The sequence below is a fragment of the Vulpes vulpes genome, chromosome 3, assembly GCF_048418805.1.
Source record: "Vulpes vulpes isolate BD-2025 chromosome 3, VulVul3, whole genome shotgun sequence".
NCBI classification, from domain to species: domain Eukaryota; kingdom Metazoa; phylum Chordata; class Mammalia; order Carnivora; family Canidae; genus Vulpes; species Vulpes vulpes.
In genome coordinates, this window is record NC_132782.1 from 62,863,238 (window position 1) to 62,886,487 (window position 23,250).

The window sequence follows — 23,250 nt, forward strand, 5'->3', positions numbered from 1 at the left end:
GAACCCGGCTCTTCCTAACCAGGCTGCGTTCTGACCGGCTCTCCCTCCGTTTATCTTCTGCCCTCGGCCCCAGTACCAGCGGCTTGCACAGGAGATAAGAACAATGCGTTTCCCATTTGGGCTCTGGGCTGGCCTAGCTGACTGGACCTGGCTGCTACAGGAGGTGAGGTGCACGGGCACTAGAGTCAAGACCGGACAGTCCACAAAGATTAGGCCGCGTGTAAATTTTATTTTTCTTTCAGTAGGTGGTACCATTTCTCCAAGAAGTGATGCAGCTTTGCACGTTATTTTAGCGACGGGAACTACATCTGTCGCTGCTTGTGCTTTGGGTTGGTCTTGCAGTAGATATACCAGCGCCCTCGCCTCTTCACGCGGTAACAGTCCCGGCAGCGCTTCTTGATGACACCCTTGGTCTTGAACCCCAGGGCAGGCTGCAGGCCTGGCAGCAGGGGGCCAGGTAGGGGCAAGGGGCCCATGAGCCCCCACACCGTGGACTTTGTACCAGTGGCACCGGCAGCGCGAAAGGGTCCGGGCAGGAGAGTGGAGAGCAGTCGGGGCATCGCCAGGTGCGGGCTCAGTCGGAGCAGCGGGCTCAGGGCTGACACCAGCACCTTCCGCACAAGCACAGACGTCATGCTGCTGCGGCCCTCCCTGCGGAGGGCAGAGGGGCAACAGGTAAGGCCTCCCCGCTCCATGAGGAGCTTCACCACCCGGGCCTTACCCCACCCCCACCCCCGGGGAGCCTCCACTCCACCATCACCCCTACCCCCACCCCTAACCCGTAAGCCACCTGCACCACCCTAACCCCTACCCCGTGAGCCCCTCGGCTCCACCCTCACCCCTACCCCCACCTCTAACCTGTGAGCCCCCTGCTCCACCCTCACCCCTACCCCACTCCTAACCCGTGAGCCCCCTACTCCACTGTCACCCCCACCCCCATGAACACCCTGCTTCACCCTCACCCCCACCCCCGGGAGCCTCCGCTCCACCATCACCCCTACCCCCATCCCCGTGAGCACCCTGCTCCACCTCCCCCTTCTCCCCAGCTTCTGCTCCACCCTCACCCCTACCCCCCACCCTGTGAGCCCCCTGCTCCACCCCCACCCCACCCCTAACCGGTGAGCCCCCCTCCAGTCACCCCCACCCCTAACCCGTGAGCCCCCTGCTCCACCCACACCCCTACCCCGCGGGCACCTCCTCTACCCTCACCCCTACCTTGAACCTCCGGCTCCACTCCCACCCCCATCCCTGGGAGCCTTAGCTCCACCCTCACCCCATCTCCGCCCCCAACCCCGAGAGTCCCAGACTCCATCCTCACCCCTACCCCAACCCTGCGAGCACTCGGCCCCGCCGGCCCCCTGCGCCCCCCCGCCCCGGGGCGGTCCCTGCAGGCTGGGGACGCGGCAGGAACCCTGGGTCCCCGACGTGCCCGCCGGGAGGGGACAGCATCCAGGCGGCCCTTCTCGGTAGCCTGGGGCCCTCCGACCCCCGGCCCCTCGCGACCCCCGAGACCCCTGACCTGGCAGGAAGGCGTCCGCGACGGCCGGCAGCGCGCCTCGCACGCGCCTGCGCAGTAGGGCAGGGACGCCGCCGCCCGGAGCGTCCGCCAGAAAGAAAAATGGCGGCAGGATCACGTGGCGGCCCCGGCTGTGCCGGGCGCAGAGGCGGAGTCACCAGGGCGTCTGCGCGCCCACCCTGGGCCGCCCTCCTGCCCCGGTCCCTGGGGTCTCAGGGAGTGCCAGAATGGGGAGGGAAATAGATACCTGGAATGCAGAAGTCACAGCCAGCCAGACGTTTTTAAAACACGGACGAATACCGAAGTGGAAACAAGAGCTAGAAGAACCCGCTACTTGTATTAGGTGGACATCCTGGGAGAGATGTGGCAACGCTCAGGGAAGCGGTGACGCGCCCTGGTCCTACCTGCTGCACTTATTACCTCTTCCCTCCAGCCTTGTGTTAGGATCATTAACAACAGAGAAGTTCAAAGACTCCGGCGAGTCCCCTCTGCCCATGGCGCGAGCCCACGAGTCAGTACACCTGTTCCCTGCGGGTGTCGGGACCCGCCCGTGTGCGGCCCACCTGCGCGCCCTGCCACGGCCTCGACCGCTGAGCATCGTACCCCTGCACCTGCTGGGGCCGGCACCGCACCCCTGCACCTGCGCGCCCCGCCACGACCTCGACCCCTGGGTACCGCACCCCTGCACCTGCGGGCCCTGCATCCCCGCTGGGGTCAGCTCCGGGCCTGCCCGTGGTGCCCGTCCGTGGGCATCTTTCTGTCCCGAGAGGTTTCCAGTGCGTGTGGTCCCTCATCAGCAACACCTCCCGGCATCCGGGCACCCCAGCCCTGCGCTCTGAGGCTCCCCCGTGCCCACAGCCCTTGTCCACCGGGCGCTGCTCCTGTGAGTGACCCTCCTGACCGGTCTATGAGACAGGCAGCTGGAAGAGGGAAACGCCGGGACTGCGAGCCGGGTCGGCCTACGGTGCCTAGAGCAGGGGGCCTTCGGGGCTGATCTGCGCTGGGGAGGACACTGAGCGTGCTTTACTGGTCGCTTCGCTGGAGCTCTGCTGCAGAAATCCCGAAACACGCTGCTCCCGCGGTGACAGCGATGCGCAGTGCGCAACGTGAATGCACTTACAGGGCCTCTATACAAGGGCCTTCGCGAATGAAAACATGCGATACGGAACACCCCATGATTACCAACTACCATCAAATGCGAAGACTGCACCTTCGTTTTCCATCCTCCCCTGCCCCACCCCAAGCAGGAACCACCCAACAGCACTGCCGGCTAAAGGTGCGCCTAGATTTGCCGCCTCTTGCGGACCGGGCCCGGGCCCAGCCGCTGCACCTGCCGGCGGCTCCAGCCGAGCGCACCGCGCGTGCGCGCCTCCCCTGCGCGGGAAGTGGGGGCCGCGGGTGCCCGGCGGGAGCCGTGCGCATGCGTCAGCGTGCGGGCGCGCCGGGTCAGGGTTCAGCCCAAAGATGGCGGCGGCTGTGACCTTCTGCCGGCTCCTGGGCCGGAGCGGTTCAGCGGCGCTGCGCCCGCCCCGGGGCGCCAGGTGTTTGGGGGTGCGGGCGTCGCCGACCGGGGAGAAGATCACGCACACCGGCCAGGTAAGCGCCGCGGCGTGGAGGCCGCCCTGTCTCGGCTCGCGGAGAACCGGGGGCCCGAGTCCCGTGCCGGCCCGGTTCGGGTTGGGCCCAGGTGTGCAGGTCTCGCGCTGTGACCCCACGGGGGCTCCCCGCTCCTCGGCCTCCAGCTGCAGAGCCCGGCGGCGCCCGGCGTGGTGGCCGAGGCTCCCGCGCCCCGGGGCGGGGGGGCGGGGGCGTGGCCGGAGTGACAGCTGGGGCTGCTGCGGCCCGACGCGGGGACGGCGTTGGGTCCTAGTGGGCAGCCCGAGCTGAGGAGCTGAGAAGCGGCCCCGCGTTGTTGGCGGAGTCGCCCGGGCGCGGGGAGGACACGGGGTCCGGCTCCGCCTGCTGCCCGCCCGACGCCGTCGCTGCGCCTTGTGCCCCGCGGGCCTTGCCCGCATGAGCCCCTGCTCGCCCGGCCCCCCCGGCCCCCGTCCCCCTGTTCGGTCACCAGCGGCCGGAGGTCCTGAAGAAACACTTTCCCGTAAGGCGCGCCGCCGAGAGTGAGCGGCTCTTCACAATTAGGCTGTAAAGTCATATGGGGTCTTTTTCTGTCTCCAGGTTTATGACGATCAAGACTATAGGAAAGTTCGGTTCGTTGGTCGTCAGAAAGAGGTAAGAGAGCTCGTAAAACGAGAGGTGGGCCTTTGTACGACGTTTACGTGCCGGGCGAGAAGTAATAGTGCACGGACTTAAGTTCTCCCATAGTGGGCACCCGGCAGCTCTGGAGCTGCGCGTCCCTCTGAAATGCCCCGGTGTCTGTGTTCGTTTTGCAACCCCCCCACCTCTAAGTGACGTCTTGTGTAAGTATAAACGGGAGTGATCTTTTCTTTCATTTCTGTGCCTTATACTCCTGAGACCCTCAAATTAAAGTCGCATCATACCTTGACTCTTCCACTCACCGTCTGGGGTGTGCTTGTCCTGTTTCCTGCCCAGCAGACTAGGCTGTGTTCCAGTGGGGACTGACGCTGGCCCACACTTGCCCTTCCCTGAGTGAGGGTGGTGGGTCCCACCCCTGTGTTTGACCACAGAGGAAGGGCCCTCCTACAGGAGCCTATGCGCCTCTCGATTCCTCTGTCACCTGCACTGCCACGTCCCTAGTGCTCATGGTCTTCTGAGCCCTTTTCCTCCTCTGTAGTCATCTTGAGTTCCTCCTTCCTGGGGCAGCCTTCTTGTTAGTCCCCAGCTGTCTGTAAGATGTGTTCCCACTCCCCTTTGATCATGGCTACATTGTCTGTTAAATTCTCATTAATTACTTCTGTTCCTGCTTTGTGGATGTCCGGGGCAGGGGTAGGGGGGGACATGGGTTCATGCAGCCTGGCCCCCAGCTCCCTAGCAATTCGGATGCTTTGGCAAACACCTGGGTCTGTCCCCAGCTCCTCTCTGCTGGAGACATGGTGTGGCCTCCAGTGGTTTCTGTTTGCCTTAGCCGGGGAGCGGGGGGGGGGGGGGGGGGGGGGGGATTGGGGGTGGAGGTGGAGGTGGGCAGAGGGGTGACAGGTGCATGGAGGGGCCCTTCAAACCAAAAACAAACAAAAACAGAATCAGTGAAGCAGACGAAGTGTGACTAGATGAGAAGGTGCTGAAGTGTCAGCTCACTCTGTCCACTCACCCAGGTCCAGAACCTTATCCTGGCTCCGGGTCTCATGCTCTGGGGCACATGTTCATGTTGTACGGGTGCACAGTATGTCTGTAAATGATGAATCCTGCTCTGGCTCTCATTCTCACAACAAAATTTGATATTTAGGAGTATTTTAATGTTGTTTGGGTTTCCCAAAGACATTGTTACAGAAGGTACTTACATATGCTGGAAACTTGTAGGTGAAGTGCAGAGGGTTCCCATGTCACCCCCTCTTGCTCACATCTTCATCAGGGTGCTACATGTGTGATAGCTGATCACTGTGAACTTGATGGATGGTGACATGTTACTAACTTGACCGTGGTTTATGCTCATGTTCATGTGGGTTATGACAATGCATGCCATGTGTCCACTGTTACAGGATCATACAGAGTCATTTTCCTGCCCTAAAAATTCTATGTGCTCCACCTGTTCATACCTCCCTCTCCGCGGCCTCTGACAACCACTGATTTTGCTGTCTCTATAGCTTCGTTTAGTTGTATTTTAGGAAACGAACTGAATCTGAGCTTAATCTGGAGAACAAGGATGGCAGGAAGTTTGAGAGGTGAACTGGCCTTTGCAGGAAGAAATGGAAAGTATCTGTGTTTGGCTCTTGGCCACTTCTGACCAGAGGTGCCTGATACAGTTTGCAGGATGTCTGCGAAGGAATTCATGTGGGCCTGTGACAGGTCTTCCAGGAGGGGACAGTCAGGTGCTGAATAACATGCCACCCGGCTCCCAGCCTCGGAGGGGACAGAAGCCAGGCCTGCCTTGGTCCATGACTACCCCAGCCAGGCAGAGGGGCTGGAACTGAGCAGATATTCGTCTGCAGGTTATAGAAAGAGTTTCATTGGCTTTGAGGTCATATACGTAAAATAGAAAGCCCACGTTTCTTGTCCTCTAATGGAAGAGTTTGTGTGGACAAGTGACCGCAGTGAGGAATGGCAGGGATGATGACAACAGTGACAACAGTAGCAATGCCGCCTCTGTGTCACCTTGTAGCTGGGGGTGTGTATTTACTGTCTGTCTGACTGCCTCTGGATCTGCCGTCCTGACCTCACTGGGCTCTGGATGCTGAGTCAGTGTGGACAGGCTGCTAGGGCAGTGGGCACCCCGTGAGAGACACCAGGGAACAGATGCCCTCATTCTGCGGCTGCCAGGATTGCTATTACTGAGACAGGTATCATTTGTAGGTTTGGAAGATACATAATTAAGCAGAGAGCCCAGAACCCTGGGAGGCTGAGGTCCACCCAGCACAGCTCTGCACAGCCCGTCCATGAACCACGACGATGATGGGGTGGCTCTGCGCAGGTATGAATGCCCTCACCAGCATTCGTGAGGAGTGGGCATCCGTCCAAGGGGAGGGCTCTGGACATTTCCTGCCCATCTTAGACCCCTGGCTGGTAGGCGAGTCTGGTAATGGCTCTGACTCACCCGCTGGGCCCCTTGGTCTTTGGTAGCAGCTTGAAGGTGTCAACCGCAGGTGACCTCGGGGCAGTCCCCGAGGTGCCGAGGCCCACCTGACCTGCTGTCCTGTTGCAATAATGTGAAGCTTGAAGAGGATTCTGTGGAAGTTGTGGATGGAAAGCATGAACTGCACGTGCTGAAGAGAGGAACCTACAGATGGGGCAAATGCAGACTGGCCTCAGGCCCCACCCAGGAATGAACAGTGTCCTTTTCCCAGGGCTTGCTGGCCATTAGCTCGTTTGTCTTGCTTCTCCCGAGCCGTGGCAGAGCAGACCACTCGCCTGGCGAGGTGACTTCTGTGCTGGGGTGGCTCACAGTACCTGTGCAGAGGCTTTGGGAAAATTCTCGGGAGTTACCCAAGACCAGGAGCAGAGTAAGACTCAGAGATCTTTTGTCTCCTGCTGACTGGTGTTTGACACTGACATGTCAGCAGGCCATCTGAACCGAGGTGACGTTAAGGTGTGTGCACACGCACATGCCTGGGAGGTTTGGGAAAGCTGAAAGAGCCAAAGAGGTGCAGTGGTACCCCAGGGATTTGGAGCTGCAGGAAGCGGCCCCCACCCTGGACTCAAGAGTTGTTTACTCTTTAGGATCGACGAAAATCAAAGGTTCTAAAGCCCAAGGTTCAGATGGTGGCAGCCTGGACACTAAGCCTTGAGGTCCACTGTCCTCTCTCCCCTGGTGGCTTCATGACCTTGTACCACATGCTCCTCATGTCTGCGCCTGTCCTCTTCCTCCACACTGGCCAGGTCGCCCCTGGACTTGTGTCACCTCAGAGCAACTGTGAATACTGCTGTACAAAAATCCTAGGTGCTATTTTTGAACATTTTCTCTGAACTTGTGTTAAAAATTAAATTGGAAGAAAACCTCAGTTTGTATCATGACTTAAAAGTTATATAAATCTATGTCTACACAGATGTAGAACTAAATGTAAATATTGGTGTTTGTATTAAAGATACCGTATAATCTGAATAATTGGTTTGGGCTTTTATTTTTAAACCTGTGAATTTCTTTTTTTTTAAATAAATTTATTTTTTATTGGTGTTCAATTTGCCAACATATAGAATGACACCCAGTGCTCATCCCATCAAGTGCCCCTCCCAGTGCCCGTCACCCAGTTACCCCACCCCCCCGCCCACCTCCCTTTCCACCACCCCTAGTTTGTTTACCAGAGTTAGGAGTCTCTCATGTTCTGTCTCCCTTTCTGATATTTCCCACTCATTTTTTCTCCTTTCCCCTTTATTCCCTTTCTAAACCTGTGAATTTCTATTAACAGGGCTAGCATTCGACAGAACTTGGGTGACTCAACTAGGTTATTATTCCTTCGTGTATTGTTTTAAATACTATTTTATATAGTCCAGTGTCTTATGTTGTATTTCTAATCGATTTGATCTCAGTGTGATATAAGGGAGTAACTTCTGTAGGAACTGTCAGTCCCAAAAACAAATTAAAAACAACAGCTTTTTGACAATTGAGTTTAAACCTAAATATCTTTATGCCCAAATCGATTGGCCATCAAGAGATAAACAAGAAGGTAGTTTGACATTGCTAGGTTAGTGATGTGTAGGGGACAGCTGTACAGCTGTTGGACGGCTGCGGGTATGTGGCACACTGTGTGCCTAAAGACCCACTCTGCTTCCAGCCGAGCAAGAAGCGTGGATGTGGTGACCTGCTCTGGTTCATTTCCCTGCTAAGGTCCAGTGCTGCTCCTCCTGGTCTGGCCTAGTCTAGGTGATGGCAGCAAGACGGAGCTCTGATGGTCACCCACAGTCAACTGGGTGCTGCTTGCTCCCGGGCTCTTTGTATGCTTATGGTTGAACCTAACCCCGGGAATGAGACGTTCATCATGGAAGGTCGGGGTCACTGTGGTGCTGAGTGACGGGGGCAGTCCTGTGTCACTCTCAGGCGTCAGCTGCCCTTCCCGCGGGAGACGGTGGTCTGTCTGACTGCTGTGACAGAGCCTGGGGGTTTGTTAGTGTGGCCTTTGTGACACATTTGTCACTTAGGTAGACGCCGTCCTATTTTACACCATGAAGCTTCATTGTGACATATGGCTGTGTCTGCAGCAGCAATGAGCACACAGCCCACTGGAGGTGCAGCGTTGAGGGGCGGTGAGGCCATCTGGGGGGTTCTGTGCTTAGAGGAGTTTGTAGGACAGCATGGCTGCACCTCTCGGCCTCACCGTGTGGCCAATGCAGTAAGTCCACCCTGCCTGGCCATGTTGCACACGTGGTGTGTTATACTTCCCAATAACTTCTGTGTTTGTGGAAACAAAACTTGGAAGGAAAGCTTTACAAGATTGGTATCTGTTAACTATAAAGCTTTTTAAAAACAATTAAATTTTTCCAGAACATCCACATTCTGTGTGTTTGGGGCGTAAGCTCCTATGAGAGGCATGTGGCATCGTCCGTGCTGATGGCAGGCGAGACCATCTGTTTCTGTGGAAGAGTGAGGGGTGGGGCTCTGCTGGATCACCTGTCCTCTGGACGCAGTCCACTGGCTTTAGAAAAACTGTTAACTGAGGTTGATTGTGCCTTTCTAACTTATTTCCAGGCTTTATTAAGATTCTGAGGTCCCACCGCCCTTATGAAGGTTGACCCATGTCTAAAACTTGTTTCCTTGTTGTCACTACTGTAAGGCCTCTGCCTGTAGGTGGGGCTCTGGGTGCACAGGGCAGGCCCCCGGCTGGGCAGTTCTCACCCCTAAGCCCACACATGAGGTTGACCCTCCACCAAGCAGGTGGCAGAGTAGCCCTGGCTGCACTTCCTGACTAGTCTCCGCGGGGCCGTCACTCCCCGTGGTGGCTGCAGGGACGTCTGTCGGGAAGTGTGATGTTCCGCCTCTGTGGCGTTCGTTCCACTGTTGTGTGCTCCACTCAAATGACCCCCAGCCTCCGGAAGCGGGTGATCTTCCAGCTGTGGTCTTGTAGTTGTTTTCTACCCTGGTGGGTGGTGGTGATGCTAGGTCTAGAGGTGCCATCAGCTGTGGCTCCTTAGAGCCCTAGTGTGGGACACATGCCTGTGCTGAGGCCAAGAGCATGGTCAGGGATGACATATTGCCTGGCCGGCTTCAGGAAGCACAAACCTCTGGAGCAGGGAAATGCCTCTGGATGCCCTTCCTGGATTTGCAGGGCTCTCTGGGGCAGGTCACTGCAGCTCCTGGCATGGGCTGGCCCACCTTTCTGGGACATAGAGTCGGCCCCGTAACTGGGCAGGGAGACATGCAGGGACCGGGTGGTTTGGGTTCTGTCCTTTCCCTCGACACACAGACATGGATGCTTTACTTTCCCAGCTTGCCCAGCCTTGGGCTTTGTCTCCTTGGCATTGGTTGGGGGTGGCTCTGAGTGACTGGCTCACTGCAGATCACCTATGAGCAAGGCAGTGGCTGGTGTCCCCAGTTTGCCACAGGCGCTCATTGTGAGATCTGTTCTTTGTCTAGCCAGGATGCTTCCCATGGCGCCCACACCGGTGTCCGCTCTGGTCCACCAGCACCCTGCTTGCCCCAACACCAGGGCCTTGCAGCAGGCTGCCGCCACTGTGGTTCCGTGGAATCTGGAGTTCACCAGTGCCTACAGAGCTCTGGGTGGTGCTCATGTGACCATGGCATCAGTATCACAGATTACAGCAGCGTGTAGGCTAAATACCTAGTGGGTGGTAGACACTCCTGATTGGGTCATAGTAAAACAAAAATGTTTCTTGAGTCAGAATCCAGATAAGCTCCATGCATTGCAGTTGCTGTAGCCTCTCAGTTTGTTTTCACTTTGGGTGTCGCCCCTGCCTACCCCCAAACACACACAAACTATCCCTTTCCCTCCTTGACTCACTTGTCAGAGGACCTGGGTCCTTTCCTTCTGTGGCATTGCCTATGGCTGGGTCTTCCTGACTGTGGCCTGTCGTGGGGTTTGTTGCCTCCTTCTGGGAGTGTGCAACTTGGGCTGGCTCCAGCAGCTCCGTCAAACTTGGCTTCTTTGTGGCGAGGTTACCGTGTGGGGCCGTGGGGCAAGTCCAGCGAAGCTCAGGGTGGTGAGGTGGTGGCCCAGCGTCTCCACATGGGGCTGAGGGTGATGCTGTCTGCCCAGCAGCTCCAGTCTTAATGTGAAAACGCTTTGGTGAGGCTAGGAAGGTAGAAGGAACAGCGATTCTTTCCCTTTGTTTTTACTGGTTTTTAAAAGGAGGTCGTTCCTATAATGAAGTATTTATTGAATTTTAAAATCCACAAAATCAGAGATTCAGCATATTCGTTGGGTTTTGGTCCCTGTGGGTGCAACACCATCCCCCCTGTGTCCCGTGTTGTCCTGTATTGTCCCTGTTGGGTGCTTCCCCAAGCTGGCAGCTGTGTAGACATGGCCAGAGCTTCCTCGCCTCTGTGACTGAGGAGGGCCCTGTGATACTTCCTCAGCCCTGGTGCTTGCGTGTGTGGTGCTGGCGGGGACAGTCGGCCTTGGGCGCTGCCTCGGTGTCACTCCTCACGTGTCCCCATGGGTGGAGTGAGAGCCGGGGCCAGGAGCAGAGCCTGTGCTGAAACCGCGGGCACCGTGCTAGCGGTCTGGTCTGAAAATCAGGTATGGACCAGAGAGGAATGTTGGTAGTCGATTCTGGCACCATTTCCATGAGTTGGAAATTTTAACCAAATGGAAAGTTAAATGTGTGTGGGTGCCTGGTGGCTAAGTGCCTGCCTTTGTCTCAGGCTATGATCCTGGGGTCCTGGGATTGAGCCCCTCATTGGGCTCCTGCTCCGCAGGGAACCAGCTTCTCCCTCTGCCTCTCTCTCTCTTTGTGTTTCATGAATACATAAAATATTCTATTTTTAAATTTTTATTTATTTATTTTTAAATTTTTATTTATTTATTTATGATAGTCACACAGAGAGAGAGGCAGAGACACAGGCAGAGGGAGAAGCAGGCTCCATGCTCTGGGAGCCCGACGTGGGACTTGATCCCGGGTCTCCAGGATCGCGCCCCGGGCCAAAGGCAGGCGCCAAACCGCTGCGCCACCCAGGGATCCTTACATAAAATATTCTAAAAAAGAAAAGGAATATTAAGTGTGTGTGTGTGTGTGTGTGTGTGCGCGCGCGCGCCTGTTAAATTACATGTGTGTTTTGAAATGTCCAGCAATACTAGATGAGAATGGAGGAGATGCATGGAACATGTATGTGCTGGTGGGACCTGAGAGTGTGGGGGTGTTGTCTGTAGACACTTAAATTTCATAAAATGGCCAAGCCTTTGTCCTTGGCTGCACAACTTTTTCTTTTTCTCTTGTTCCAGGTGAATGAAAACTTTGCCATTGATTTGATAGCTGAGCAGCCCGTGAGTGAAGTTGAAAGTCGTGTGATCTCGTGCGACGGTGGCGGGGGGGCTCTTGGCCACCCGAAAGTGTACATAAACCTGGTACCGTGTCACCTGTCCTTGCTGCCCTAGTCTTAAGTGGTCTCATTCCGAGTGGCTCTTGTGCAGACTGACTGCATGCTCGCCCATGTGATCTTTCCCACCGACCACGCGGGCAGATTGGGTGAAGGGCCCCTTTTGCCTGGGACATGCCATGAGGTGCTGTGTGATGTTTGTAGCGTTACCAGCAGGGACAGACTGGCCACTTCCTTCCACACAAGTGGGTTCTGCCTGGAGCCTCATTTGGGTGCCCCTGCACACACACAGCCTTGGAGCAGAGAGGACCCAGGGTGTCAGAACACGAGGGGGAGTGGGGACTGAGGCTCAGCCTGCTGCGGCCTTGATGGAGGGGAGGGAGCCAGCAGCACCCTAGCGCCCTATCTGCTGGTGGCCTGGGGGTGGCGGGCCTTTGCTTAGCACCCCACCTGCTGCTCCAGTCTATTGAATACTGGGCTCAGGGTGGAACCTCGGCCCTCCTGAGCTAAGGCCAGGAGTGACTGCTTGCTAATCCTTGTCCTGGCAGCAGTCCTTTGAGATGACCACATGTTCTGGTCCGGGAGCTGGAGCTGCAGCCAGGGTTCACAGGCCACTGCCCACGGCTGCTGGCGAGGGAGGGTGGAGCTAGTCAGACCTGGGCCTCTGGTGCCCTGACGGTTCTCAGGTCAGTAGCGACCTCAGAGGTTTTGAGCCATTTCTAGTTGACATTGTATTTCAGGTTCTGTGTATGACTTCTTGTCTAGTGTCTGAACCTGTTTAGATTGGAAGCACAGTATAGAAATGAGATCTTTCTTCTTGAATCTTTTCAGGACAAAGAAACAAAAACGGGGACGTGCGGCTATTGTGGACTGCAGTTCAAACAGCACCATCACTAGAGCAGCCATGCATCCCGGCCCCGGGGGCCTGCAGGCAGCTGGGTGCACACACCCCACAGGTGAAGGGCCTCTCGCTGTTCCGGGGGCACCGCTGGTGCCGAATAAAGAGTGTTGTATCCAGGATGGGCAGCTGTGTGCTTCTTTCAAAGAACGGACTTCAGCAAATGAATGTTCATGTAGAGCGCAGGCCGAAGTGGGGTCCTCCTGCGGGGTGTGTGTTGGGTGCTCTGAGCACATGCTTTACTCCGTGCAACCACATGGAGTAGCTGAGGGGTGAGAGGGGAGAGGTTTTATGAAAACATGGTGGTTCATCAGCCTTAGGGCTCCCCTAGCAGTTGGTGCCAGGCTCAGGCCTCCTCTTTGGCTGCTTTCCTGCGGCCAGGCTCCCCTTCTGTCCTCTTGTTGGGCTGAGATATGGAGTCTTAATGCCCAGGAAGCACCTGCCGGGAGGTATTCACAGTCACATGCAAGCCAGAGGGCAGTGCGCGTATAGAGTAGTAAGGATTCCTAACACAAGTAGTGGGACGACTTTGGAGGGAAGGGAAGCGAGGCTGCATAGAGTGCCCGTGAGCCCTGACCTGTGGTATGTGGGGTCCCCGAGGAGGCAGTGATGGTGAGGAAAGAGACTGGAGGAAAGCCTGCACATCTGGGTATGTGGGGTCCCCGAGGAGGCAGTGATGGTAGGAGACTGGAGGAAAGCCTGCACATCTGGGAACGCCACAGCCTGACCAGCGAGGAGGCATGGCCAGGTATGTTCTCATTATGACAAAATTTAAGCTCCAACTTCAGAGGGTAGAGAAAAGTATTCTAGATGGTAGAACAGATTACCTGACTGAGACGTTATCAGAAGGACGTGCAACTTTTCTTTTCAGTCCTGGGAGCTGGAAACAGTAAAGAGCATCACTAGCCTAGAATAGTGGAGTCCTGTGCACAAGCAGTCAGGTCACCTGTCCTGAGGGGGATGCAGAGCTCCTGCTGGACCCCTTGTGGAGCTGAAGGGGCGGTGGGTGGGGCCTGCCGCCTGTACGCACCTGTTCACACCCTGTGCACACCTGGGAGCACACAGTGGTTCCTCATGAGACTCCTGGCAGAAGGGCCTCTGAGCAAGTGTAGGAGGAAGGGGGTAGGGGTGGGGGGGCAAGAGGCCAAGGGACCCTGGGGTCACGGGGCAGGTGTGGGGTGAGCTGGATGGGACTGGCAGGGTCATCAGGGTGGAGTGGGAGCAGGATGAACATTGGAGGGAAACCCAAGCCTTGGAGTCCAGTTGCTTTGGAGACCCTTCTGAGCTGCGCTGGGTGGCATGGCGCCCACCAGGAAGGGAACCTGGCTGGCACAGCCTGGGACTGGCGGCAATTGAGGGCGGGGGGCAGCTGGGATGTCCGTGGGAGGGAGGACCCCAGGCTGAGCTGCCGGTGCAGGTGGGCCTTTAGTCCAGTTGGCTGAGAGATGAAGCTTACGCTCTTCATCTGTAGGGATGTCCAGCTTTTCTCCATTCAATACATGACCTGGTGAGTTACTCTCTGATTTTTTTTTTTTTGGCTTTTTTTTTTTAATAATAAATTTATTTTTTATTGGTGTTCAATTTACCAACATACAGAATAACACCCAGTGATCATCCCGTCAAGTGCCCCCCTCAGTGCCCGTCACCCATTCACCCCCACCCCCCGCCCTACTCTGATTGTCTAAAGGGAAACCATTCCTCTGCCAGGAGGGGCCCGACTCACTGCTGGTCTGCAGTCCTCCGGACCTCAGCCTGTGGTGCGGGACTTGTGCACCGAAACTCAGGCTTGGGTGAGGCTTGTGAAGCGTCTCCCCTCCTCTGTCCTGGGTTCTGGCCAGGTCAGGGCTGTGCTCCCTGGAGCTGGGGAGAGGCCCCGCGTTTCCCCTCTCTGCAGAGAAGGCACCAGCTTGCTGTGACCGATTGGCTGATGGGCTCTCAGCAAGTCCTGTGGGCTGGGCTCTGTGCTGGGGGAGGCACTAGTGGACTTGATGTCCCCAGAGCTTCTAGTGCATTCACGTCTTGTAAGCTGGCCCTGCTGCGCTCTGTGTTTTCTACATGTCTAGGCATTTTACCCAGGTTCTCCAAGGTCCTGGCATAATGCTGTTGAGAGTGCTTTCTTGAGATCTGGCTGGTGTTTTAGGATCTGCAGTGGTTTCCCCACCTCAGGATTACATGTGCCATTTTTTTTTTTTTAAAGATTTTATTCATTTATTTATGAGAGATACACAGAGGCAGAGACACAGGCAGAGGGAGAAGCAGGCTCCATGCAGGGGGCTTGACATGGGACTCGATCCCAGGACTCCAGGGTCACACCCTGGGCCAAAGGCAGGCACCAAACCACTGAGCCACCCAGGGATCCCCCATATGTGTGCCTTTTTGGTTTTTCCCCTGGTTTTTTTCACCTGAGGCTCATCAACCACTTAGCAATCTGTGGTTGTCCATCTGCTAGGCTGTGTTTTTGGATTTTGTTTGATTAACTTCTTGTTATCTTTGATTTCTTTGTTCTTGCTGTTTATTTGGAGGTTCTCCTAAGTTCTTGAGGTGGCGGTTTTATGTTATTTTCAGCTTTCCCCTTCTAAGCATTTACTGCTCTGAAGTTCCTCTAATCTCTGCTTTAACCACACTCTCTTGTTTTGAGAGGTTGTATTTTGTTACCACTCAGATGTAACTGTAAGTGTGTAGTTAGTAGTGGCCCAGTGCAGGGAAACATTCTCTGTAGGATTCAGTCCTTGGAAATCTGTGGGTCAGGACTTGCTTGAGGTCTGTTCTGCGGCTGGCTGCTGTGCACCTAGGGTGCCCCTGTAGGGGTGACATCTGCAGGTGGGGTGCAGAAGCCAGCAGGAGTCGCCCAGGCACCCAGTGTGGGTTGGGGTGCTTTACCACCAAGCTCTCTCTCCTCTGGTTCCCCATTTTAAAGGACATGTGAGGCTCTGCTGTTAGTATCATGCGACTTGAGACAGCCGTGCCTTCCATCGGACAGAACCTCTTACAGTTATGTCTCTAGTATGTTTGTCTCTAGAAAACATTTTACTTTGGGGTCTGTTTTGCTTTTCTTACTTTGGCCACACCACCTTTATTGGGTGAGTATTGGCGTGTTATGTGTTTTTGTCCTTTTATCTTTTTTTTTTGTCCTTTTATCTTAACATTAATATATCTTTGTGTTTTTATTGGGTCTCCTGGAAATAAAACCTAGTTGGATGTTTGCTGCCCCATTTACAGTTCCTTGTGTCCTCACTGGAGATTTCTGTCCACGTTATTTCATGTAAAGTACTTGGGTGTAAATCTGCCCTCGTTCTGCTGCTTCCTGACCCTCCCGTGTTCTGTGTCTTCTTTACTTGGAAGAATGTAATTTTTTGTTCTCTTTTCCCTGGAATACATTACATGTTGATTTGTCTTTAAAACAGAAAAGTCAAACGAAGACGGGAAAATATTGGCAGCTCACATGGTAAATAAACTCCTAATATCCTCAAATCCAGGCTGATATAAAAAAGAGGGATCCCTGGGTGGCGCAGCGGTTTGGCGCCTGCCTTTGGCCCAGGGCGCGATCCTGGAGACTCAGGATCGAATCCCATGTCAGGCTCCCGGTGCATGGAGCCTGCTTCTCCCTCTGCCTGTGTCTCTGCCTCTCTCTCTCACTGTGTGCCTATCATAAATAAATAAAATTAAAAATTAAAAAAAAAAAAAAAGACTCCATCTTGGAGGGGAAATGGGAAGAGGCATAGGTGGACGCTCCGTGAGAAGAGCACAAAGTGCCAGTGGCCGCGTGCGGCAGCAGATAGCATCAACCTGCCGCATGTGCCCCAAGGCAGCTGAGTTCCCCGAAATGTGCATGCAGGGCTCCATCAGGAAAATATCCCAAGGGATCCGTTGGCAAACATGGAAAAGATGCTATGGGGTGTTTGTGCACGACTGTTCAAGCAAATTATTCCAAACTAGGGCCTGGGAGGTTGTCTCTCTTACTTGCCTCAGTGTGTTAGTTGAAGCCATTAGAAAGGACGGTGTGGACTGCCCTTGTGCTGACTGCCTTGTCCTGACCGTGGCTGTGCTGACTGTGGCCCTGCTGACTACCACGTGCTGACCACTGTGTAATGACTGCTGCGTACTGACCTTGGCCGTGCTGACCATAGCCATCTAGACCACTGTGTGCTGACCCTGGCATGCTGACTGTGGACCACCATATGTGGACCGTGGCAGGTGCACAGGCGTGGCCTGGTTAGGAGCCGCTAGCAGGACACCCGTGTGTCACGGCCCCTCGCTCATGAAACACCAGCCATTCGGGAATGTGGTTTGGGTGACCCCTATCATCTCACTGCCCTCGTCACAGATTTTATATGACATGTAATAAACCATAACCCTTCTGTTTGCATACAGAGTTTTCTGGGGAGGTAACGTCCTGTGAGCACAGTGCACAGTGGTTTGGGAATTTCAGAGCTGAAAGGGCCACTGTTCCTATCAGGCTGCCACCTTGGCCTCCTGATGTCACAGAAGCCAGAGTGCCATGTTCACATGGGGCACCCCAAAGTCACACTAGCCCCTGCTCTCAGGTTGCCTGACATATGCCATAGCCCTGGACACTGGACATGGAGGCTAATGTGTGATTCCGCAGCCAGCGAGCCCCACCCCTCAAAGGTGGAGCATGGGGTGGAGGTGGAGTGGGTGATGTCATCACACAGATTTGGGTTGGTATCGGGTAATGTCATCTCATGAAATTCAGGGCCAGCGGTCGGATGACATCATCACATAGAGGTTCAGGGTCCTGGATGTCATCCACATGAAGGTTGGGGTCATGGAGTCAGGTCACCTCATGCAGAGCATTGGGGCAGGGTTGGGTGGTGTGATTGCACAAAGCATAGGGTGTGGGGTTGGATGATGTCATATATGGAGTATGGAGTGCGGGTTCTGGATGATGTCAGGTGGAGCATGGGGGGCATGTAGGGTGCACACAATGTCATCCACCAGGAGCATCCGGGACAGAGGTGCAGGGGTCTGGATGACAAGGCTAGGGTCCCCCTGGGCCGGGCACACCAGAAACAGGCTCGTGAGTTTGGACTGAACGTGTACGTGTGCGACAGTCACCTGGGTGGAGGGTGGAGGTGTTGGGCACCCGTCCCCCGCTGGTGATCGACAGCGGCCGTATTCCTAGGTGTCGCAGATTCCCGGAGTCCTGGGACGAAAGGTGCGGTTTCCCAGTGCTGCCTGAATGAGCAGCACAGACTGAAGGCTTAGAACACAGCACTGTACTCTCCTGGGGCAGAAATCTGAAGTCGGGTGTCCCAGGGCCCCCTCCCCTGTGCCATCCCTCGGAAGGCCTTGGGGGTCCTAGGCTGGCAGACCGCCTGTCTCTGCCTCAGCCCTTGCTGTCCCTCCTGCCCCTGAGTCTGTCCTCACATGGCCCATGGCCTTCCTGGAAGGACACCAGCCATTGGCAGGATCCCCCTGCTCTGCTCCGGCCTTATTGTCACCGAGGACACCTGCAAAGACCAGGTTTCCAGATAAGGCCCGTTCTGTTCTGGGTGCATGAGGGTTTGGGGGGACACCTCCCTGGGAAACAGGGTGCATACTCCCTGCCGTTGACCCGTGCACCCTGCTCACTAGGCTTTGCCCACCTGGCATCCAACTGCAGTCAGGTATGCTGGCGGGCTGACTTGGCACCGCCTGCCACCTCACAAGGGCTCAGCATCGTGTGTGCACAGAGGGATGACTGGTCCCCGCAAGGAGCCACAAAGGAAGGGGGGGGGTTCACTTTCTGTTTATAAGATAGTTTTCTGAATAACCATACAAACCTCAGGAATTTGCATAAGGAGGTAAAAACACATTTTCGTCTCCCAGTTATCTTGAGACATAAAAATGGAAATCACTATTTCTGAAACTAGGTGAAACAAGCAAAAACCTATTAACATGGGAATGTCCAAAACCGGATTTCATCAGATGGACCAGACGCATGGAGGAGCCACTGAGATCCCTGCCTGGGGTGTGAGGCTTCCCTGGGGGTAGCTCCCTCCTCCTCCCCCAGCTCTTCCTGGTCCTCAGGAAGCTGTAAAGGCGCAGCTCTGTGCCCAGCTCAGCTCCCAGGTGCACCTGCCCCCTCCCTGCCCGCCTCCTTGTCCCACAGGAGCAGAAGCTGAGGGAGGCTGGCCCAGGGGCAGCACCCCCACCCACACCTGGTCCTGACCCTCCACCCATGACCTTCGGGGGAGCTGGTCCTCAGCCCAACCCTGCTCCCCGCACTGTCCACCGACGCTAATGCTCCTCCTTGGGGGGTCACCATAAGGAAGAGTGGCCTTAGGAGCCCTGGCTTTTATGAAGAGATGTATCACAATGGCTGGTTTTCTACAAGCGAGTCAGAAGGCTCTGTTTACAGCTGCGTCCCCCTGCGCGGTCACCCCCCAAAGCCTGCCTGCCTACGGTCAGGAGTGACATCGCCAGGAGGCCTCATGGCCCTCGCTGAGGCCATGTCTGCAGGAGAGCCCGTGTCCTCTGGGCACACCCCGCCCCGCGGCCCCCACAGCTGCCCCACCCTGTGGGCCCTGCGGCCTCCACGGCCCCCAGGCTGAGGACAGCTCCCAGCACAGCCCGCGAGGGGAGGTCTGCCGCTGGATTCTGGTGGAAGTACCCTAGACACCCCCTCCCCGCAGAAGGAGCAGGACGAGGCTAACATCTGCCAGCATTCACGGGGAGCACCTGCGCCATCCTGAGGATGCAGCAGACCCCCTCGCCCAGGGCGGGGCTGGGGCCAGGGCAGGCTGCCGGCGGGCGTGACGACGGTCCGCAGGACATCCAGCCCAGCAGAGCCCTGAGGGGGGAGCCCGGCCGTCCAGAGTTCTGCTGCGGCCCCAGGACTGTCCCCAGAGGGCATCCTGTCCGTGGGCCATGAGGGGCTCCCAGGGAGGGCTCCCCACTTCTCAGTGACAGCTGTCCTGTATGGGCCAGGATCGGGCCCCCCAGTGCTGGGGTCCGCATGTCCTTGGGACGGCGGAGCCCAGGACAGCGCCCAAGCGTCCGAGGCCAAGCGTGTGATTCTGAGTGAGGAGCGCCCCCCTGCAGCTGCCTGCGGCGGCCCGGGCAGCGGTGCCTCAGAACCGGGCTGCAGGAGGCGGGAGGCTGGCGCACCGGGAAGGCGCCCAGGCCCGCACGGGCGCATCCACGTGGTGGACCCTCCCGGCCCTTCCCCGGGAGACGTCCCCAGGAGGGCAGGACCCCAGAGGGCTGTGGGCTCCGAGCGCAGGTGGCTGTGGCAGCTGGGTCGTCACCCAGAAACACCCCCGCACCCCCACCGCGCTGCCCGCTCCGGGATGGCCTCTGCTCTGGGGTCTGCATCGCCTGCCTTCACTGATTCACGTTTGGGGGACGGTTCTCGAGGTTCCCACGGCGGCGTACAGTCTTTTAATCCAGTTTTAATGGGTGTGTGTAGACTGCACTGAATGTAGTAACTGGTGTGTTAGGGCTCACATCTGCCTCTTTTTTGTTTGCTTTTTGTTCTATTTCTCGATTTTCTTTTTCCTGCCCTCCCATGAGTTCCCCGACCAGTTTTTAGTTTTAGAGCAGCCGCAGGATGACTTTATGTAGGTGTGCGCGGCCCTGCCCACCTGCTCTGGGGTCCCTGGCCGGCTAAGTGGGGGCTGCCCGGGGGCTCCCCCGTGCGGCCGTGGTGGGGGCGGACTGCGCTTCCAAGGCCGGTTCACTGTCTCTCTGGCCACAGGGGACAGGCTTTCTTGTCCCTCTGCCGGCTTTGGCCTTCAGAGCCCTCCAGCCCCGTGTCAGGGGCCACCCAGCCGCTCGCTCGGCAGCATGTCTGTGGCTCCTCCGGCCCCACGTCCCAGCTGCCCCGCCCCTCCCAGAGTCCTCCAACCTCCGTGGTGTGTGTGGCGCCCGGCGTCCTCCTTGGCGTTTAGTAAGGCGTGCTGGTCAGCTCCACCTTCCCGGAGCAGAGGACCACAGCCATCTACTGCCGCGGGAGGACACGTAGTTGTGGGACTGGCGGGGCCTGGGCTGCGGTGGGCGGCTCAGTGGGTTGGTGGCAAGGCCCGTGAGCGGGCGTGCTTGTCAGAGCTGCCCAGGGTGTGGGCCCGGCCCCTGCTGCTCCTACGTATAAACACCGTGCACTCGGCCTGTGGCCTCCTGGTGCTCACACACGGGGCGCTGGGGCCCTGGCCATGGAGGCAGGGGGAAGGCCGTGCATGGGCTCCCTGCTTGCCAGCCTGATGGAGGTGCCACTCACCAGCTCAGACACCTGCAGTGGATGCTGGCCTGGAACTATCTCCCAAGGGGCCCAGCCAGGGCCTCAGGGTGGCCCTTACCGGCAGGGACGCCCACTCTGAGTGTGGCGGCTGTCCCTGCTGCCTCGGCAGGTGTTCTGCACGGTCCTCAGGGAGCGGGTGTCCTGGGTGGTGGGCAGTGTTTGAGCCTGGGTGCAGGACGGGAAGGAGGACCAGCTCCTCGTCGTCAGGCTTGGGGGCATGTTGGGAACGTGTGCTCCTCATTCCTGTGGCCTTGGGCAAGTGAGCCCTCAGACTTCCTGGGGTGAAGGCCTGGGTCATACCGTAGGCTGCCGTGGCTGAGGAGAACGGAGGTGGGCGGTGTTGGGTGGTAAGGCCACTGCTGCTGCAGCTGCAGGGCCCTGTGCATGGCAGGGCTCTTCCTTCTGGGTCCTGTGCAGCCGGCCACCCGTCCTGCAGCTACCAGGGTCCCTGACCTGGCCTGATGCGGGAAGGAGGGAGGTCACCTTCATTCCGCATGAGTCCAACCTTGGTTCCCCACCACCATCACCTGCCTGCACAGGTGCCCAGGCACTACCTCAACCGAGCCAGGGTCAGTCAGCCTTGTTGGCAGGGGCCTGCGCCGCCCTCTGGAAACCTCCATGCCCACCTGCTCACCCGCGTGCTGCTGCTCCTGCCAATGGGGCCCAGGCTCCTTTGTCGGGGCTCGAGGACCATGTGCAGCCACCTTCCCAAGGGCTCTGGGGCCAGGCCCCCTCTGCCCTCGGTGCCCCCTGGGGAGGGAGCCCGGGTCTGGCCTGATTCTGAAGCTTCTGGGGATGAATTCTGCTGCCATCCTGGTGAACCTCACAGGAAGTAGCCCAAGGTCACAAGGCGTTGTCTGCAAATGCGAAGTGATGGTTTAGAAATGAGGGTGGGGGATCCCTGGGTGGCGCAGCGGTTTGGCGCCTGCCTTTGGCCCAGGGCGCGATCCTGGAGACCCGGGATCGAATCCCACGTCGGGCTCCCAGTGCATGGAGCCTGCTTCTCCCTCTGCCTATGTCTCTGCCTCTTTCTCTCTCTGTGACTATCATAAATAAATAAAAATTAAAAAAAAAAAAAAAAAAAAAAAAAAAGAAATGAGGGTGATTTTGCAAAGGGGCAGATAGGATCCGCGGGAGCCGTGTCCTTCCTGGCTTTGCCACAGCCAAAGGGCAGTGATCACATGGTTGAGCACATGTCCTGACTCAGGGAGGAGGCCCGGGGAACCGCACAACCTGACTGGTCACGGGGAGGGTCACGGGCAGGTTTTGAACACCAGGTTCTTTTGGCAAAGTGAATCTCTAGCCCACATAATGTAGATTTCCTCCAAGAAATCAGTCATGCCCCTGGTCGGAGAGAGAGGATCCCCTGACATCACGCAGAGCATGTTACCCACCCGTGCACCGCCACCTTTCTCCATTCACAGTCCAGACACAGGCCGGTGGGTTTCAAAGACCCATGTAAGGAGAGGACCATGTCCCCTGTGGCTGCCACCTTCTGATGCCAGCAAAGCCACTGCCTGAGATGTGATCGTGTCGTGGGAATGAAAGTGTTTTCCAGGCCAGGCAGGTCATGCCGGCGTGGGGCTCGATCACGGCAGCTCATGGGAGCGGGACAGGGACCCTGGGACACTTTGCACACCCAGCAGACCCCAACGGCCATGTCTCACTGGAGATGCCCTGTGGACCTGCCTTGCAGGGCCAGGGCACCCCTGACCTCTTTGGGGGTTTGCTGGTTCTGGTTTCTCCTTAGGGGACTGGGTGCTGGCATCCTTAATGCTCAGCGACGGGCGGGTGGGGAGACCAAGCCCCGCACACAAAGGCAGGCTCTGGGCAGCTGGTGTGCCAAGGCCAGGCCTCACCCGACTCACTCCTGTGGGGAGGGCACACCCTGCTTGGCCAGGGGGGTGCTGGAGGGGGCACCATGCTGCAGCTGCCCTCCAGTCCAGGGCAGGGGGACAGAGGCCACCAGAGGTACTTCAGGGACAGACAGACCAGACAGACGGGGAAGGACGCCAGGGGTCAGGGAAGGGCCCCCTCTCACAGGAATCGCAGGCAAGAGTCGGCTCAGGGACAGAGAGGGCTGGGGCCCTGGGTCCCCTGGCCAACCCTGGGAGCAGCCTGACCTCGATGGGAGCCCCTTCCTCACGTCCTGTCCTGCTGTGGCTCAGATGTGAGGACATCCAGGGACAACTATCTTCTGGGACTCTGAAGAGACATTTTCACGTGGAGGAACTAATTTCAGATTTTCACCTGGATCCACGAGGTGGCCGTCCTGCCATCTGTCCCCTGAAAGTCTGACATTGACAACTGTCTTCCTTACACTGAGACCCTTGAGAATGCATTTGAATAAATCATAATACAATTTAAAAAGAAAACGTTTGTGGTTAAGGGTGTCTGGAGAGGATGAAGAAAGAGCCTGGAAGCCGCTTCCTCTGCTGGCGGCCTGCAGCTGCACCCACACCCCGCCACCGCAGGACAGGCTCACATGCGGAGGGGAGCCTCACAGCCGCTGAGAGGAGGGGGCGCATGGCTGAAATCAC

At 57.1% G+C, this 23,250-nt stretch overlaps 2 protein-coding genes across 2 annotated transcripts; one reads left to right on the forward strand and one right to left on the reverse strand.

Annotated features, from left to right (window-relative positions):
* Positions 1-209: 209 nt before the first annotated feature.
* On the reverse strand, positions 210-1,631 carry MRPL36 (mitochondrial ribosomal protein L36). Its single transcript, XM_026019163.2, has 2 exons — positions 1,520-1,631; positions 210-651 (listed from the first exon to the last, which is right to left on the reverse strand). Exon 2 carries the CDS (start codon positions 633-635, stop codon positions 303-305), a length of 333 nt encoding a protein of 110 aa, XP_025874948.2. The 5' UTR covers positions 636-651; positions 1,520-1,631; the 3' UTR covers positions 210-302.
* Positions 1,632-2,901: 1,270 nt separating this feature from the next.
* NDUFS6 (NADH:ubiquinone oxidoreductase subunit S6) lies at positions 2,902-12,591 on the forward strand. The gene is made up of 4 exons (XM_026019157.2): positions 2,902-3,112; positions 3,692-3,745; positions 11,479-11,601; positions 12,405-12,591. Exons 1-4 carry the CDS (start codon positions 2,981-2,983, stop codon positions 12,468-12,470), a joined length of 375 nt encoding a protein of 124 aa, XP_025874942.1. The 5' UTR covers positions 2,902-2,980; the 3' UTR covers positions 12,471-12,591.
* Positions 12,592-23,250: the final 10,659 nt, after the last annotated feature.